This window comes from Emys orbicularis, chromosome 3 (genome assembly GCF_028017835.1).
Source record: "Emys orbicularis isolate rEmyOrb1 chromosome 3, rEmyOrb1.hap1, whole genome shotgun sequence".
Taxonomy (NCBI): domain Eukaryota; kingdom Metazoa; phylum Chordata; order Testudines; family Emydidae; genus Emys; species Emys orbicularis.
The window spans coordinates 98,142,703-98,162,878 of NC_088685.1; the positions used below are offsets into that span (position 1 = coordinate 98,142,703).

A 20,176-nucleotide genomic window follows, 5' to 3' on the forward strand; every position below is an offset into this window, starting at 1 on the left:
AAAATTTTGGTTTTTGATCATCAATGCTATCACATTCATGGCCAGCCACCTCATTGAACTTTAACTTTCAAAACCAGTATAATACCTTTGAGAGTCAACATGGACTAGAAGGAAGTTATGAGACTGGGTGAGAGGAATTCCTAACTTACAATCTGGGGACTTCTGACTGCTTTCTTTGTGGCCTTGGGCAAGTTATTTTAATGTCTCTCTTTCGCCAATTCTGTAAAAAGGGAATAATATTACTTTACCTTGTAGGTTTGTTGGGTGGAGTAAATTATTTACTTAGTGTTTCTGCATCAGTTTGAGGATGCTCTTGTAAATGCAAATTTTTTTTCTTATTATTCTCGTTTGTTACTCATAGTTTAACTAGCATGTGATGCTGGTGAATCGTTAACTCCTATTCAAAATATATTTTATAGAGTTACTACATTTTATTTGGGGAAGACTGTTGTCCTCCCTTCTCTTTTCTGCTTGCTTCTGATCCCCTTTGCTTAGCTCATCATCCTTCCTTTTGCCCCTTCTCTCCCCCCACCCTACCCCGCCACACATTTATTTTCCCTTTGCTCTATCCTCTTCTTCCTTCCTGTCCCCTTCTCTCTGAAACCATATTAGGGTCTTCTGATAGCTGTTTTGCTCTTTGCTTTTGCCATAAGAGCGGCCATACTGGGTCAGACCAGTGGTCCATCTAACCCTAGTACCCTGTCTTCTGACAGAGGCTAGTGCCAGATGCTTCAGAGGGAATGAACAGAACAGGGCAATTTTGAGTGATCCTGTTCTCCAATCCCAGCTTCTGGCAATGGGAAGTTTATGGACACCCGGAGCATGGGATTGTGTCCCTTACCATTTTGGATAATAGTCTTTGATGGACCTATCTTCCATTAATTTATCTAATTCTTTTTAGAAACCAGTTATAATTTTGGCCTTCACAATATCCCATGGCATTGAGTTCCATAGGTTAGCTATGCATTGTATGAAGAAGTGCTTCCTTTTGTTTGTTTTAAATCTGTTGCCTATTAATTTCTTTGGGTGATCCCTAGTTCTTGTGTTATGTGAAGGGGTAAATAACACTTCCACCTCCTATTACATCCCTCTTTAATTGTCTTTTTTCTAAAATGAACAGTCAGTCTTTTTAATCTCTTCTCCTCTAGAAGCTGTTTGTTGCCCTTCTCTGCACCTTTTCCAGTTCTAATATATCTTTTTGGAGATGAGGCAAGCAGAACTGCACTCAGTATTCAAGGTGTAGGCATGGATTTAGATAACATGGTTTTATATAGTGGCATTATGATATCTTCTCCCTTTCCTAATGTTTCCTAACATTCTGTGAACTTTTTCGACTGCCTCTGCACAATGAGCAGAAGTTTTCAGGGAACTATCCACAATCCAAGATCTCTCTCCAGAGTGGTAACAGCTAATTTAGACCCCATCATTTTGCATGTATAGTTGGGATTATGTTTTCTAATGTGCATTACTTTATATTTTATCTTGAATACTGCGTACAGATGTGGTCTCCTCATCTCAAAAAAGATATACTGGCATTAGAAAAGGTTCAGAGAAGGGCAACTAAAATGAATAGGGGTTTGGGATGGGTCCCATATGAGGAGAGAGTAAAGAGGCTAGGACTTTTCAGCTTGGAAAAGAGGAGACTAAGGGGGGATATGATAGAGATATATAAAATCATGAGTGGTGTGGAGAAAGTGAATAAGGAAAAGTTATTTACTTGTTCCCATAATATAAGGACTAGGGGCCACCAAATGAAATTAATGGGCAGCAGGTTTAAAACAAATAAAAGGAAGTTCTTCTTCACACAGAGCAGAGTCAACTTGTGGAACTCCTTGCCTGAGGAGGTTGTGAAGGCTAGGACTATAACAGGGTTTAAAAGAGAACTAGATAAGTTCATGGAGGTTAAGTCCATTAATGGCTAGTAGCCAGGATGGGTAAGGAATGGTGTCCCTGGCCTCTGTTTGTCAGAGGGTGGAGCTGGATGGCAGGAGAGAGATCACTTAATGATTACCTGTTAGGTTCACTTCCTCTGGGGCACCCGGCATTGGCCATTGTCGGTAGACAGGATACTGGGCTGGATGGACCTTTGGTCTGACCCAGTATGGCCGTTCTTATACTGACCAGCATTGAATTTCATCTGCCATTTTGTAGCCTAGCCACCCAGTTTAGGGAGATCCCTTTGTAACTCTTCTCAGTCAGCTTTGGACTTAACTATCTTGAGTAATTTTGTATTGTTGGCAAATTTTGCCACCTCACTGTTCATCCCTTTTCCCAGATCATGTATGAATTTGTTGAATAGCACAGGTCCCAGTACAGATCCTTGGGGGACTCTGCTGTTTACTTCTCTCTGTTGTGAAAACTGACCATTTATTCCTACCCTTTGTTTCCTATCTTTTAGCTGATCCACAAGAACACCTTCTCTCTTATCCCATGACTGCTTAGTTTACTTAAGAGCTTTTGGTGAGGGACCTTGTCAAAAGTTTTCTGAAAGTTCAAGTACAGTTTATCAGCAGGATAATCCTTATCCACATGCTTGTTGACTCTCAAAGAATTCTAATAGATTGAGGCATGATTTCTCTTTACAGAAGCCATCTTGATTCTTCCCCAATATATCCTGTTCATTTATGTGTGTGATAATTTTGTTCTTTACTATAGTTTCAACCAAATGCCTGGTACTGAAGTTAGGCTTACTGGCCTGTAATTGCCAGGATCACCTCTGAAGCCTTTTTAAAAAAATCATCATTACCTTAACTACCCTCCAGTCATCTGATAGACGTTGATTTAACTGATGGGTTACATACCACAGTTAGAAGTTCTGCAATTTCATATTTGAGTTTCTTTAGAACTCTTGGGTGAATACCATTTGGTCTTGGTGACTTATTACTGTTTAATTTATCAATTTGTTCCAAAACCTCTTCTATTGACGTCTCAATCTGGGACAATTCCTCAGATTTGTCACCTAAAAAGAATGGCTCAGGTGTGGGAATCTCCCTAACATCCTTTGCAGTGAAGACCACTGCATAGAATTCATTTAGCTACTCGGCAACAACCTGGTCTCCTTTAAATGTTTCTTTAGCACCTTGATCGTCCAGTGGCCCACACTGACTGTTTGGTAAGCTTCTGATGTACTTAAAAAAAATTGCTGTTAGTTTTTATGTCCTTAACTAGTTACTTTTCAAATTTTCTTGTTCTGTCTCGTTATTCTTGACTTACTAGAGTTTCTATACTCCTTTCTATTTTCCTCAGTAGGATTTGACTTCCAATTTTTAGAGAATGCCTTTTTACCTCTAACTGGTTCTTTTACTCTGCTGTTCAGCCATGGTGGCATTTTTTGGTCCTCTTACTGTTTTTTTTGTGGTCTATATATTTAGTTTGAGCCTCTATTATGGTGTTTTTAAATAGTCTCCATGTACTTTGCAGGCATTTCACCCTTGTGACTGTTCCTTTTAATTTCCATTTAATTAGCTTTCTTATTTTTGTGTACTTCCCCTTTTTGAAGTTAAATGCTACTGTGGTGGGTTTCTTTGGTATTTTAACCCCCCTACAAGGTTGTTAAATTTAATTACCATATGGCTACTATTACCAAGTGGTTCAGCTATACTTACCTCTTGGGCCAGATCCTGTTGTTCCGCTTTGCACTAAATCAAGAATTGCCCATATACTTTTGTAGACGTACTCTCTAATAGTAGCAGCAGCTCTCCACTCCGTTCATTCATTACACTCAAAAAAGCATCTTTAACACCCAGCAAGACATGGGGGGAGGGGGGGGTTTTACAAATGCAGTCCTTTGGTTTAAAAGTAAGCAATTGATAAGAACCTGTCTAAGAACATGCAGTCATGAAAAATCTAGACTTTAGGTTCCAAATGTGTAGGTATATACTGTGTGTGCTAAAATACAGCAAAGCAATTGTAATACAAAACAGAAGTAACTTTTCTGACAAATGCCCTATTCTAATTAACATTTTGTTGAGGGCACATTTAGAAATGTGGGCTCACAAAAATGTGCGCACAAACTTTGCGAGCATGACTGCTCACACATTTCTGGAAACCTGGCCTTTTTGTCTAATTTTCATCTGTTAAAAACTGATGGCACTGTGTGATGGGTTCCCAGGGGTGAAACCTGGAACTGGACTACCGCTGAGCCCTCTGTCTCACCAACCTGGGCTCCCTCTCACACTGTTATGCTCCAGGTCCTGCACTTAACAGACATCCACAGGCAGGGACACACACAGCTGCTTTTACCAGCCACCCATGAACCAACAATAGAGAGTCTCCAGCCAGTTCCCCCTGCTCCCCAGTCTAGGATCCCAGGGCTTTACCATCCTGCTTTGGTCAGAAGCCTGACCAATGTAAGTTTATTACCCAGTCCACCACTTCTACAAAGGAAAGTGGACTTGCACCAGCTTTTGTACACTGAGCAGATTCCCCAAGCACTTCAAGCAAAGCACACTATTTGAGGTAAGATATGAAACAGATTTATTAACTACAGAAAGATAGATTTTAAGTGATTATAAGTAGTAAGTGTACAGATCAAAGTTGGTTACCCAAGATATAAAAGTAAAATCTTTTCAGTCTTTGTTCTCCAGACGTGTTTCCAGGTGTTGAGATGTGGGGGGAGTGAGGCCAAATGATGTCATTTCCCCTCTTTTATAGGTTCTTCCAGCTTGCTGGAAAGATCTATTGCTATGAGTGAAGCAGTCTCCGTTGTCTACATGCTCTCTCTGAGAGGCCTCCATTGTATACAGTTCCTGGGATAATCTTTGTGTGTGTATTCCCCTTAATGGGCTATCAACGCTGTCTGGCTTCTCCATTGTTGTACCTGAAAAGCTGGTTGTGTGTGTTTCCAACTTCACAACGTATTTCGCACACATAGCAAAACTTCATAACTTCATATATGACAGCACATACAATCCAACAGGATATTAATATTCAATAGATCAAGATTTTAGAATAATACCTCACAAGGCATACTTTGTACAAAACATATTGTAATCATATCACCATAGTAAATATGGGGGTGCCAGGGTGTTGCTTTGGGGTACAGAATGTCACACAGTGTTACTGTATAGCAATACCCATGTTAATGCCAACTAAACTTTAAAAAGTACATTTTCCAAGTGATGGCTTAAGTAGCTGTATGGACACATTAGTTTTCTTTTGTTTTAAATTAAATGTTACAGCACTCCTTGTTTTTCACTGGAGAAAGCCTTTCATACTGAGGATTCAAGACGGAGATAATAAATCCAGAATATTGTTCACTGCTTTCTATTGTACTGCAAGATTCAAGTTATAGGATGCAGAACAAGAATAGTTAGTTGAATGCCAGTAAACACAAACACTTAGGTAGCAAATTACAAAACGTTCTCTTAAAAAACAATAAAATAAAATCGTACCTCTAAATGCAGGGTTTCCTGTTTGAAAATGAACTTTACTTTAACTGAATAATGTGTATACGTTCCTTTTTTTTTTCTTTCCCTTGCTTGCTCCCTCATCGCCTACCTTAAAACTACTGTACTTCTCTGGAAGCTGGAGAGAAATGTTTCTGTTTATGGTACTCATCTCTTTCTTCCCCTTCAGCTCTTTCCTTCCTTTTGCGATGTTCGGCAAATTATTTTAATTATGCTTTCTCTTATATCAGCCTTTACCCATAGCTGAATAAAAATAGTGGCTCAATTGTTGCTTCAAAATGATTTCCTCCAGATGGCAGCTCACTGTTCTGAAAAATGCTGTACAGGACCTGGATTCCTTCCAGAAAACTACTGGATTATCTATGTTAAATACAGATCACGGGCAAGGTAGGACTGACCAATGGCATAAATGCCAAAAGGCATCTTTGGGCGACCCAGTTTCAGAGGAAAGCAATAGCAAATGATACAACTACACTCTGTCCTTCCTCCCCGTTCCCTCATTCATTACCATATTCTTGGTAGCACATGATCTTGTACATCTCCATAGAACAATCATCTTTGTGGATTTTGATGTTTCCAAGTCTTTCTCATCCAACTCTCTTCAGGGCTCTGCATCTGAAGGAATATTCAGAAGTATTGTAACCAAATTCAGAGACTCCATTAAAAGATACTATAGGCCAGGTGTGGCCAGACTGTGGCTTTTACAGTCAAAGTGTGGCTCGTGGAGACCCCCACACTTCCTCTCTATTCTCCACCTACCAGAATTGGGGAGTGGGGAGCTTGGGGCTTTCTGCCCTGTGGTGGGATGGTAGGGCTAGGGGTTTCTGCCCTGCGGGGAGGGAGGTCTTGGGGCTTTAGCTCCGCGCTGCGGCAGGTGCTGCCCCACAGGACAGATTGTGTGTATCTTGTGGCTCTTGAACTTCTGAAGATTATCGTCTGCAAATTTGGCTACCCCTGATACAGGTAATCCATCATGAAAGCTCCAGCTGTTAGCTTTCTTATTGATCTGAAATGGTGTCTTCCTGGATAGATAACCTAATATGTTTGTATAAATTTAGCCTTTGTTGCCAAATGACATTTGACCTGGATACTATTAGTAAGAATATTTGGAGTTCATATAGCCCTTCTGGAGGAGATCTTTGCATTTCCCAAAGAAATTTAAATCCTTAGTCTTACCTGCTAGTTTTGGGACCTAGCAAAGCGATTAATGATTTTGCATATTTTCCAATTATCCTTGTTCTTTTTTAAAACTTTCTAATAGGAAATTGATTTGCATCATTTCACTTGCAAAAAGCGAGTTTCAGTGTCCAGACACTGTGACTTTGCCTTTTTCTAAAGCTACAAGAGAGAGATGGGCCAAAACAAGAACATTTCCCCCCCCCCCCCCCCCCCCCAATGAACCCCTGTATCTGGGTTTTGGTTTGGATAAATTTAACCTGGATCTGAACCAACCCAGATTTTGACTCTTCAAAACCTAAGTGGCACAAAGATATTACAAATTCCATGCTATCTTCATGCTAAAGCATTAACTTATTATTCCATGACTAGTACTACAGTAATGCAAATAATTAGTTCTCATCAGTACAAAGACGTATAGTTCATCAGGCTTATCACAATGCAACTGTCCAAAATTAAAATACTACTCATGCATCTGTGATCTCTAAATATACGACACACACAGAAATCTGACTGAAAAAGGTTACATTTATATGTATGTATTAATGAGACCCATTGGTAAGACCTAAATGCAAGTCCATATACATAATTTTACAATAAAATCAATATTTTACCACTTTGTATTGTATTGTCATGTATCTGCAAGAAACAACAATATTTCTATTGTTACAGCAAAAAAAACCCACAAAAAAATACCTTTTTTTTTTTTTTTTTTTTTTTTGGAGGAAATACTGTTTAAATACTGATGTGGAGGTAACAAATACATACAGCCCCAGTAATCCTTGGATCAGAGTTAAATTTGTTGTGTTATGATAACAGTACATTTCTCTCTGTTCGGGCTGTATAAGATTTGATGTCCTTAACTCTTCATTTCCTTGTTTGTACGTGCTCTTGTGGCGATATTTTCTTGATAAGTTGATAGGAGTAGTACAATGCAAAACCTCAGCCTACGTTTACTCACTGAATTTTACTGTAGGATTTCTCTCTGGGGCAACCTCTGTTTTAGCTCACTACTTCCCTGTGACACTCTGAGCTCCTAAATATGGATGGAGCTAATTGGAGCCACCTGCCAGCATAATTCAGTAGTAATTACCTGGAATTTTAATGTAAGGTTTGAGCACCTGAACCTAGGATGACTCAATCAGAGAATTCTGCATTGATATACATGGTCCTAACGTCTTCCAGGCTGTTACAGAAGGGAAACAGGCTTTTTTTATGTTGCTCTAGTACAAGATGTGGAAACAAAAAATGTATGGATAGCAAAATATAATGGAATTCCAACAAATCTCAGAGCAGAAAATTGAAAAATAAAACCAGAATGGTTTGAATCTAATTAGGACTCAAGATTGCTGAGGAGAAAACATTAGGCTGCAGAGTAGATTTAGCATATAATTTGGTTGTCTGAATCAGGGGAATGTTACGTATTAAATGGCATCAGTTTCTTACCAGCTTGTCTCCTGATAATTCCTTCATTCAGGAAGGTGGAAAATGCTGAAATTGAGCTGATATTTATGAGATTTCAGCTCAGCTTGTGAATTCTGCCATATGGTGGAAATCTTGTGAGATCAGCTACACCTGTAAGATTTTCACCATCTTGTGCAGAGAGTCTGTTCTTGGGAACTTTCAAGTATCTCTGAACCAGAACTGGAAAATAGTTTCATTCCAGTTTTGGATCTGGCCTTGAACTAAAATTGTAAGGGTTTGTTTGGTTCTTGTAGTTGTGAATCCAGAACTCATTATAGTATAGAAAATTTTGAAGAGATTCTTATAATGCTAGTTCTTGGCTAATCACTACTTGGAGCAGGATTGAAGAAGGCTATAAAGGGGAGACAACATAATGTAACTTGTAGGAAAATAGCATATATGGAGTATAGTATAAATTAAAACAACCCTTTAGTGTAGAGAAGTGGGATTTCCTGAGTGTTAGCCCTATAGCAAAATGAATTGGCATTTAGGTCTGAGACTCATGAAAGAATTGGAGGGATGTAGTGAGGAAGTGGAGTGCCATATGATCAAAGTGAAATATCTCCAGCAGCATTTTAATTCCTGTTTTGGAAGGAAAATGCTTATCTTAAACAAAAATCTGTTTTTAGAAATAACAAAGGGCTGGTCTACACTAACCCCCCCACTTCGGACTAAGGTACGCAAATTCAGCTACGTTAATAACGTAGCTGAATTCGAAGTACCTTAGTCCGAAGTTACCGCGGTCCAGACGCGGCAGGAAGGCTCCCCCGTCGATGCTGCGTACTCCGCTCGCCGAGCTGGAGTACCAGCGTCGAAGGCGAGCACTTCCGGGATCGATCCGGGGCACTTCCGGGATCGATCCGGGATCGATTTATCGCGTCTTAACCAGACGCGATAAATCGAACTCAGAAAATCGATTGCTTACATCCGGACCCGGATGTAAGTGAAGACGTACCCTAAGTCTGTGCTTTAAAGTGTTTTGAATTTGGTTTTTACCATGCAATCCTGATTTTAATTTTAGTGTTTATATAAAAAGGGAAAGTTTTTTGCAGCAGACTTGGCAGGCTGGCAAACTTGCTGTTTAGAAGCAAATGTTTCAGCTAGGAAAACCTGCACATGTCTCTGATAATAGGCAGACCGTCTATTTAAAAATTATTAAAAGAAATCAGAGAAAGGGGGGGAATACATACAGTTGAAGTGATAGGCAAAGTGCGGAAAGGAACAATCTTTCACCCTGCCTTCAACCAGCAGATTTTTTTTAAAGGGATTTTGTCCACTGTTTCCAGGGAAAGCAGTAAGACTAAGCCTCTGGTGTCCAAAAAAAATTAGCAGAATTTCATCTCTACCCTGTGTAGCCTTCGTTCGGCTGAGTTGTAGAAAACAGGATGATCAGACTAAGGCCTGCTCTACACCTAAAACTTAGGTTGACCTCGCTATGTCATGTAGGGGTGTAGTTAAGCTGACCCTAAGCCTCAGTATAGACGTTGCTAGGTCAGTGGAAGAATGCCTCCATTGACCTAGCTTCCACCTCTTAATGAGGTGGATTTACTACCGCAATGGAAAACCCCCTTCCATTGCTGTAGCAAGTGTCTACACGGCTGTGCTACCGTGATGTCTCAGCAGCTGTAGTGCTTGTAGCGTAGATGTAGCCTAACTCGGGTTTATTATGGCAGGGACTGTGAATCCCGTTGGTCACTGAAAACGGGGGGGGGGGGGGAAATACACAGCTCGTTTACATTTATAAAAGCATCATCTGACTCCAATTAAGTGCATTAAATGGTAAATCATGTGCTGCATTACTGATTACATGCTACATAGCAGGGCAAAACAACAACCATAAAACAGATTCCATTATAACAATTGAAGCTTTTATATCAGAAATAACTGTTTAAAAACTTGCTCTAGTTCTAAGATTTAGAAATAGTATGTTTTTACGCTTGTTTATTTTATCTTCTACTCCCCCCTTCCTTCTCAAGACTGAGTGCCTGATTCAGCAGGATATATACACAATTTATGCTCTGCAGAAACCAGCATATGTCCCCAGTGTTCAGTCTTTGTTAGACATCTGCATGCAGATGCCAGGCTTATTTATTACTGGCCTGATAATAAGGCCTCATATATGTATTTGATTTTTTTAAATCCAGATGGGAACTGAGACTAGTATTTGCGGACTAGCTAGATCTGCCTGTATTTGTGTTTACGTATATTCTCAATACAGATACTGGAGTGACTCCATAGTTAGTGTGTATTGAAATTCGTGCATAAATGGACAAAACACTTCGTTTCACATTAGTGGTTGAATTCAATATCCAAATAACTCAGTAGAACAATAGCTTTTTTTAAAGTTTTTTTTAGTGTAATTTTAATAACACATGTAGAGTAACAGATTTCTTGGAGGGAGTAAACAGAGGATCTGCAGTGTTTTGAGGTGGATTTGGAGTACCAGTTCTCACTCTGAAGAAAAATATCATGAAATATAGCAAAATAACATGAAAAGGTACAGTAAAACCTCAGTGTTACAAACACCAGAGTTATGAACTGCCAGTCAACCACACACCTCATCTGAAACTGGATGTACACAATCAGGCAGCAGAGATAAAAAAACTCCTCCAAAAAACAAACAAGTACTGTGCTGTACAGTATTGTGTTAAATGTAAATTACTACAAAAATGTTTTAAAAAAGGATTTGACAAGGTAAGGAAACTGTTTCTGTGCTCGTTTCATTTAAATTCAGATGGTCAAAAACAGCATTTTTCTTCTGCATAGTAAAGTTTTAAAGCTGTATTAAGTCCATGTTTGGTTATAAACTTCTGAAAGAACAACCATTATGTTTTGTTCAGAGTTACGAACAACCTCCATTCCCAAGGTGTTCCTAACTCTGAGGTTCTACTGTAGCTGGAATTGCTTGAAGTTATTCTCCTATTGTCAGATAATCTCGTACCGTTAGCTTCCACTTAATTAAGGTGTAGAATTCTAAACGTTTTTCTTTTTAAGTTCGGTTGTTTACTTAGTCTCCAGTATTTCTCAGCATTTAATGTTTCCTATAATAGTGATTGACAGCATCATGATCCTTGTGCATTAATTGGACTAGATTCTCAGCTGGTGTAAATTGGTAGAGGCTCCACTAAAGGCAATGGATCTACACCAGTTTACACCAGCTGTGTATCTTGCCCAGTGCGTTCTATGTAGAGGCCATACCTATAAAGTGTCATTGGTGCATTCTGTTTACAATGATAAACCAGTTCTTTAGTGGTGGCTATGGCAGACCCCTTTTTAGCAGTGGAATTCATTACAATTTATGCTTCATCAAAAATATTCTGTTGTAGACTCATGTTGTATCTGCTTCTCCTCAGCTTAAAGTGGACGGTGGATATACTAGCTAGTAGAAGAAAATGGACAGTCCTGCACTGGCAGGACAAGGGATTTATTGTCCTACTTAATCTTACAACTGTAAATTCAGTGACTCTATTAACTGAATTTGAAGGCACAGATGGGCTGATTACAAGCCGTAATCTAGGTATTTCTCTCTGGTGGTGAGAATTCTCCTCCTGCCCTCCTCCCATCACTTAAGTTTCTTGCCCTAATGAGTTCCATTCATTCTGATAAACAGAGGTGTTCTGTTGCTTTCCCTCACTTTTTTTTAGTGTTCTAATTTAGATATTTCATACATTTTATACAAATAGTTTCTTCAGTTAAACCCCATGAATGGTGATGTGTTAAGCAGTAACTGTTATTTTTTTACTGCTGCCAAGCATGCTAACCAATATCATCTGGAGTGGATTGATTTAAATCACTGATTTTAATTATAATTTAAATCAGCAAATGGGAAACCTTGATTAAAATTGATTTAAATCAAGATTTTTCTGCTTGCTGATTTTAAATAACTGATTTTAATCTTGTTTTGCATTTGTACCTTTGAGTTATTTCCTAAAGAATGGTTGATACTGGTAGGTTGGTAACCAGTGAAATCTTAATTTGCAACTAAATATAGCCTTTGCTACTTTTTGTTAACCAGGAGAATACACTCCATCTATGCACATTTAAAGTAACTATATAGATGTGACAATCTGGATAGTTGAACAGCTGTGTCCTCTCAACGCACTGCTTTGCTGTGAGAACAACCACTCCTTGCCTGTTCACATACAGCCTCTAGCATGCAAAATCACTCCCAGCTGAATTATCTGAGTTCTTCTAGCCAGCCACTCCTGAATTACGTTGCAGAGTGAAACCAGCACATTCTCAGTCCTAGACTTGTCCCCAGAAATGTGCGTCTTGTACTGCCCAGCTCTTTTTCTTTCCGTGCACTACAAGCGCATAGAAAGTCCATCATTTCATTAATAGAAAATGATATGCACAAACCCTGTTATCTCAGGTTCCAGACACTTCAATCCAAACACACACTGATTTAGATAAAACTAGTTTATTAACTACAGAAAGATAGATTTTAAGTGATTACAGGTAATGAGGCATAAAATGGTTACAAAGAAATAAAAGGTAAATGCAAACTAATCCCTAATTTATGAAGCTAAATGAATTCAAAGCAAAGGTTTTTTTCACCACATGCTTTCACTGGCTAAACTCCTTTAGTCAGAACCACTCCCTTAGTTCACTGATGCGTCCTTTATCTTTCAAACATTCTTGATGCTGTGAGTGGAGATGAGGGGAAAGAGGTGATTTGTGTCCTCTGTTTCTCATTTTTATATCTTTTACTCTTTGAGAATCCTCTCCAGCTGGGGTTCAGGTGACAGCCAGTCTGCTTATGTGGAAACCCCCAGCTGTTCCACTGCCAAAATGTAAATTTCTTACTCACATCCTTCTTCCTGTTAAAGAATGGCCACTCAACCTGGTAATAGTTCACTTGATTATGTTGACACCTGGCTGAGGTTCCGGCTAACCTTTTGTCTCTGAGGAACTGGTTTGGGCTGTTTTCCTAACTTGGAGCATGTCTCAGCAATGTCCTACAGTAAAATCTTATAACTTTACATACAATGTTGCTGCACACATTTTACCAGGACAATAATATTTAGTACATTTTGAGTTTTCAAACAGTACCTCACAATGCACAGTTAATACAAAATTTATCATAGTCTTGTAAAAGTGGTGAACATAAGGGTACAGTCTGTCACAAAAGATTAACGTACATTTATTCAGATTCTTAATTTTTACATTTTTTATTATAAAATGGTGAATGACACATTTCTTTACTAAATTGATTTTTTTTTCTTGTGACTTGTGTTAAACTATATTTGCATGGTAATTGGAATTCAATTATAAATGCACAGACAGCATTTTAATATTGTTTTTATTTAATAAACTACCATAACTATGCTGGTTACAGAATAAGAAAGTTTATCAAAATATATATTAAAGGAATTATTATATGTAGTTACTGAATTGAACTGATTGTTTCTGGTCACCGTCCTTCAAGATTTTAGAACTAATAGATCTCATCCTCTCACAGCTAGTTTTTATTCATAGATTGGAAGAGGGAAAAAAGCTTTCCTACTTTTTTTCAACTCCCAACTGGTTTCTCACCTTTGAACGAACTAGTTGATTGAACTAAAATGAAGAAAATAGTCTCTCTGCACCTGCAGCAGAGGCTACTTCTGCTTTTAGCACTACAACAAACTCTGATTCCAGGTGCTTAGCCAGTGATTTCCAAGTTCTACCAGTTCAGTGGTTTGACGTTCTTTGAAACTTCAGTAGCAAACATGCACTGCTTGCGTATTTTTAAATGTAATTATTTTAATAGATTTCATAAGCTTAGGCCTGAGAATAGCTTGTCATAACTTCAAATATTTTAAATATTTTTACTTTTAAAAAATGTACTTAAATAACAAAAATTGATGGGTTTTTATCAATATGCTTATCCTTGATTGCCTTGTTTCCTTGTGGTCCCCACCTGTCTATTTGCATCCATCGGCTGTCTCTTGTGTTAGATTGTAAGCTATTTGGGGCAGAGACTGTTGTCTTGTTCTTTGTACAGCACTTAGCACAATGGCATCCTGATCCAGGGGTAGGCATCTAGGTTTTATGGTAATACAAATAACCTTTTCCAAGTCTTTTCTTTTAATAATGAATCATAATTTGAGAACCCTTCTCTCCCACTCTGTTTTTAAGACTTTGAATTACACAGAAGTGTAAAAAGGACCAGTTCAGTTACTGTTGTAAATGTTTGTGAAACATCTTGTTTTGCCTTCAAACTACTCAAATTAGCGGCTCTGGTTCTGGAGAAGCTTACATCATTGTTCTCTTGAATGATGAAATCATTCCCTAAAACCTAATCTAAGTCAGTCTGTATTTCTGGGGCATCAATTTTAATTTTCCTCCATTTGAACTACTGGACCATTAATAACAACAAAATACTTGGCATTTACTTCCCGTTTTGCATTTTCAAACAGGTGAGACCAGAGCCCCTTTGTGTTACATGCTATACAAACACATGGAGAGAAACTATCCCTGTTTCAAGAGTTCAGTCTGTGTCAGCAAGACAAAGTAGTTGTATTGCATGGATTCTAGTTTAATCCAAATTGGTATCAGTTTGGCAAGATTTTGGCTGCTCAATCCTTCCATGCAGTTCAACAAGCTGTAAACCAGGGGTCGGCAACCTTTCAGAAGTGGTGTGCCGAGTCTTCATTTATTCACTCTGATTTAAGTTTCGCGTGCCCGTAATACATTTTAACATTTTTAGAAGGTCTCTTTCTATAAGTCTATAATATATAACTAAACTATTGTTGTATGTAAAGTAAATAAGGTTTTTAAAATGTTTAAGAAGCTTCATTTAAAATTAAATTAAACTGTAGAGCCCCTGGACTGGTGGCCGGGACCCGGGCAGTGTGAGTGCCATTGAAAATCAGCTTGTGTGCCACAGGTGGCCTACCCCTGCTGTAAACTAAAAAATACAAACCTAAAAAGAACAACCCATACAGGGTAACTTCTATGCTCCTATGGCTTCTACTCAGCATAACTCTTCTCACCCAGTCCTGTGAGAGCCACAGCATTTCTTTTAGGTATTGATTGGAAACAGGCTTAGATGCTCGTAGGGATTGGCCCTGCATCATGAAAGTCAATGGGAGCACTATCATTGCCTTCAAAGGGCAAAGGATCAGACCCTAAATTAGCTAGCTATCAGTTGGTAATGTCTCTTTGAGCTGCTGCTACTGACTGTTAACTGAGATCCCGTTTTTGGAGCTGGGCCTAACTCCATAGATCTCCAGAATGATGGATGCTTTGGTGGGGCCTCTTCCTAGGGATGGTAGTGGGGTGGATGTAGTAGGACTCCTAGAGCCTCTCCAGGGGATACCAAAAGTACTGAGCATATATGCTGTCATAACTATAAAGGGAAGGGTAACAGCTCTCCTGTGTACAGTACTATAAAATCCCTCCTGGCCAGAGACTCCAAAATCCTTTTACCTGTAAAGGGTTAAGAAGCTCAGGTAACCTGGCTGACACCTGACCCAAAGGACCAATAAGGGGACAAGATACTTTCAAATCTTGGTGGGGGGAAGGCTTTTGTTTGTGCTCTTTGTTTTGGGGGTTGTTCGCTCTTGGGACTGAGAGGGACCAGACATCAATCCATGTTCTCCACATCTTTCTAAACAAGTCTCTCATATTTCAAACTTGTAAGTAAACAGCGAGGCAAGGCGTGTTAGTTTTACTTTGTTTTCTCAACTTGTAAATGTACCTTTTACTAGAGTGTTTATCTCTGTTTGCTGTACTTTGAACCTGAGGCTAGAGGGGGTTCCTCTGAGCTCTTTAAGTTTGATTACCTTGTAAAGTTATTTTCCATCCTGATTTTACAGAGATGATTTTTACCTTTTTCTTTAATTAAAAGCCTTCTTTTTAAGAACCTGATTGATTTTTCCTTGTTTTTAGATCCAAGGGGGTTGGATCTGTATTCACCAGGAGCTGGTGGGAGGAAGAAGGGGGGATGGTTAATTTCTCCTTGTTTTAAGATCCAAGGGGTTTGGATCTGTATTCACCAGGGAATTGGTGAAGGTCTCTCAAGGCTACCCAGGGAAGGGAATTAGCTTTGGGATGGTGGCAGCGGACCAGATCTAAGCTGGTAGTTAAGCTTAGAAGTTTTCATGCAGGCCCCCACATTTGTACCCTAAAGTTCAAAGTGGGGAAGCAGCCTTGACATATGCCCATCGTTCTGCTCTAATCCTGAAATGTCTTAAAATTAGAACTGGTAATAGATGCAAGCTCACTGTGAAAACTGAGATACACGGAGGTAGATTGTGGCGTGTGAAAGTGGTTAGAGTGCAGGAAGAGCAGAAGATTGGCTTATCACTAATGGCTTCTCACTGGAGTTGAAGGATATCATTACAAAGGGGAACTCCAGTAAAACTTCCAAAAATCAATTTTATTTCAGAAGTACCTATGAGGTTAGATTATTTCAAGGTGTTTTGGGGTAGCCAGGATGATGATGAAGTAAAATAAATAATTTTAATTTTGTAATGATTTTTGTTTTTCAGCTGGAAAATTACTCATTGCTCCCTTAATACTGGTATTGGGACTGGCACTGGGAGCTATAGCTGTTGTAATAGGTAAGAACTCATGCAGTATAATAATGACTATTCTGCTAAAAAAAAGGAATTTCTAAGTCTAAGTAGTCAGTATATCTTGAATCTGATAGTATAATTCAGTTGAAGCTTAGTGATCATACAGAAGGGTTAACACAAAACTGGGAATCGAAGCTGCAGATCTGGGTTCTAATCCTGATTTTGCCACTGACATGACACGTGACCTTGAGCAATTCATTCAGTCTCACAGTAATGCCATTTTTAGAGATGGATAAATGGAGGCACAAATACATACATACCTCACAGGGGTGTTTTTTGTGACTGATGTTTGTAAAGCACTTTGCATCTTAATAATGCTTTCTATATGAGAATCTCAATGCATTATAATTATTTTTTCCTGTACAGGATTGATGCCTACCAGCTATTTAAAAAGAACAAATTATTTTCAGTGAGTCAATACTTCGGGCTTGTCTACACTATAACATTTTGCCACCTGAACTATATGAGTATAGTTACATTAACAAAACCTCTGTTAGTGTGGATGTAGTTATGCCAGTATGAAAGTGCGTATACCAATACATCTTAATCCTGGGTCAGAAAGCAAAATAAGCTATGTACTGATATAAGGCACCTTTATTCTGGTATAACTGTGGCCATGCCTACACTAGAGGTGCTTGGTGTTTTTGTTTTGACTTTTTTTGTGACCTTTCTATGCTTGCAAAAGCCCTAGTGTCAGTGCATTAATACTGACATAAAAATGCTTTTGCCTGTAAAGCTTATTTTGCTCACCAAGCTATACTGGTGAAAGCTCTTTTTCTGCACTAAGAGGGGTTTGTATAGCAATATACTGGTATAGGTATAATGGCAAAACTTCTAAGTGTAAAACTAGGCCTTAGCTATAATCAGATCACTGAGATGATCCTGCAGAGTAATGTGTATGCGGTTTAGAAAAGACATGTTGATTATATATAGTTAAACTCTGAAATTGAAGTAATTATAGCAACGTCTGGTACCAACACTGCTGTAAAAGTAATCTTAATAGGGTAGTTGTAAACCACTCTACACCAGTAATTTCACCATCTGTATTTTGATAGTTCATTACTAAATACTGAGCTAGGAGTAATGACTTCAGTAGGTTTTCTTTATGGTATGATAGAGCTGCAGTCTCTGAAAAGCACATCTTTTCTAACCAGCCCATATGGACTAATCTTTCAATTTGGATTGAAAAGTACCTCTTTTAACAAACTGTTCTTTTTCACTTAAAAAACACAGTCAGGTTTATTAAACAGCTTGCTTTTTACAGAAAGGCTTTAAGATAAACTCAAATCTTGCTTAGGCTAGGATCAAAGGTGTCATATTAGCACACATTTGCTGATGTGAAGATAAGACATGCTGCCTTCAGCACATACTAAACTGGTTGAATTAAAGCCTAGAGAGGAACCTGGTCTTTAACTTGACCAATTTAGCATGTTTTAAGGCAAAATATCAGTGTGTTAGAACATGTTGGATAACACAGGCAAACACTACACTTTTAAATCCTAGTCTAGACAAGGCATGAATGAAAATCACTCCAAGTAATATTTGTATTTCCGTAGCACCTTCTCTCTGACCAACCCAAAGTGCTTTATAAATATTGATGAACTACATCCCTTTGAAGACAGAAAGGACTATTTCCCTCATTCTGCTGAAAGGTGTTGCTGTTTCTCCTCCACTTTTCAAATTAATGGTGTCACTGGAAAGCCAGTGAACTGCAGATGTTTCGTACACTCATTGTGTCTTGATGCAGACAGCAGGTGATCTAGAGACCATACTTTTTCACTAGGGAAAATGAAAACATTATATTTTAAACTTAATTAACCAGGAAGCAAATCAATAAGTTTTCTGTTAAAATATCCCTCCACCTAATGTTCAGGAAAGTGAAGTTACTAATAGAGGAAGACATGTAATACTTGAAATCTACATTCCATCAAAAAAAGGCAGGGACCGGGGGAAAAAACAGCTGTAGGCAGAGGGTAAAAACTAATTGATTTTTTTACTAAGCCAATACAAACAGTCTAATATCTGTGCAAAGCACCTTGTATTTAGCTGTGACGCTTGGAGTACCTTTCCTAGACCTGAAGAAGAGCTCTGTGGAGCTCGAAAATCTCTCTCTCTCACCAACAGAAGTTGGCCCAATAAGATATTACCTCACACAACTTGTCTCTCTAATATCCTAGGACCAACACGGCTATAGGAACACTGCATACAACCACTTAGTATAACATAAATCACAATATCCTTGTGGCCCAAGACATTACTTTCATGTTACATGGTAGTTCAGGTTATATCACCCATGTAAGGTTTTCTATAGTCAGAAATTGGGATTCTGGAAAGTGAGCAAATAGAAAAGAAAATTGAACTGAAAGTAAGTAACAGTGAGTGTAACTTAGTGTCGGGGGTTTTAGATTTACATTTGTATGAAAACTGATTTATTAACTTAGTTGTGAATTTAAAAGTGTGTAAGTTTAAAATATTCTCTTTAAATCTATGATGGAATTCTCATGTCTTGTATAATCGACACTACGGAATAGACATTTATTTTTGTTCCTGAGAGACAGGGGCATTAGCAGGAATTGTATCATGTAAATTACAAAATAAACACTGTGTTTTATCATAAAGCCAGTAGTTATGCAAGTAAATTAAAAGTAAACCATAAATTGAATGGCATCCTTCTTTTATACCCACAGGATCTTTATGCCAGATAAAATCAGATGGTTAAAGTTTCTTTGAATAAATCTGAAAGTATTTTAGAAACCTTCCTGATAATTTATAATTTCACAGCAAAAAACTTTAATGTGGAGTTAAGATTGCCAGGGCTCAACAGTTCTGTACTATTTGTGTCCTTTGAGGTATTGTGAAAGTTTAAACTATGCAATTTCTGAAGTATAATATAAGTTTTAAACCCAAAATTAATGAAAGATAGAGAAAGGTTAGTGTAGTTACCAAAAAGAGACTATTTCAGTTCAGTATTTGCCGTGCTAGTCTAAATGTCTTAACCATTTAAAGTTTCACAGGAATTTGTGGAGCAATATTTGGATACTGGGGTGTGTGTGTGTGTGTGTGTGTGTGTGTCTGTAGATGCGCACACATTGAGGAATTACAATTTACTATTTATAACTATATACTATTTTCTTTTAATTTTGTGTGTTCTTTTTTGGCAGGTTTATTTGTGTTTCCTATCTATTGCCTTTGTAAAAAGCAGAGGAAAAGGTCACGGACAGGTATGCCCTGGTAAGAATGGACCTTACTCATCTGAACTGAGCTGGTCATGTAAGGGCTACACAAAATTTGTGCGACAGAGCAATATAGTACTGGTTAACAGCTTTGAAGCCACAGTCTTGGAAAAAGAATGGGAACTTTCTGCCATATTCCCTCCACACAGTACACTACTGCTGACCAGAATGCCTCCTACTCTGGTGCACTCCAAACAAGATGGGCCCCCTAACTGCTGCTTTTTAAATGTGTTTTTTATTTTAATTTTAACGGTTTAGGTCTAAGTTTCTTTCGTAGACAATCAAAGTCTGTATTGTAGCCACAACTCTACTGATTGTCCTGTGAAGAAAG

At 38.4% G+C, this 20,176-nt stretch overlaps 1 protein-coding gene across 1 annotated transcript in view; it reads left to right on the forward strand.

Annotated features, from left to right (window-relative positions):
• Positions 1-19,847, forward strand: part of RNF217 (ring finger protein 217) — a 92,730-nt gene extending 72,883 nt beyond the window's left edge. Inside the window, exons 5-6 of the mRNA XM_065402208.1 lie at positions 16,526-16,597; positions 19,774-19,847. Of these exons, the coding sequence (XP_065258280.1) occupies positions 16,526-16,597; positions 19,774-19,847 (146 nt within the window). The remainder of the gene's footprint in view (positions 1-16,525; positions 16,598-19,773) is intronic.
• The last annotated feature ends 329 nt before the right edge of the window (positions 19,848-20,176 follow it).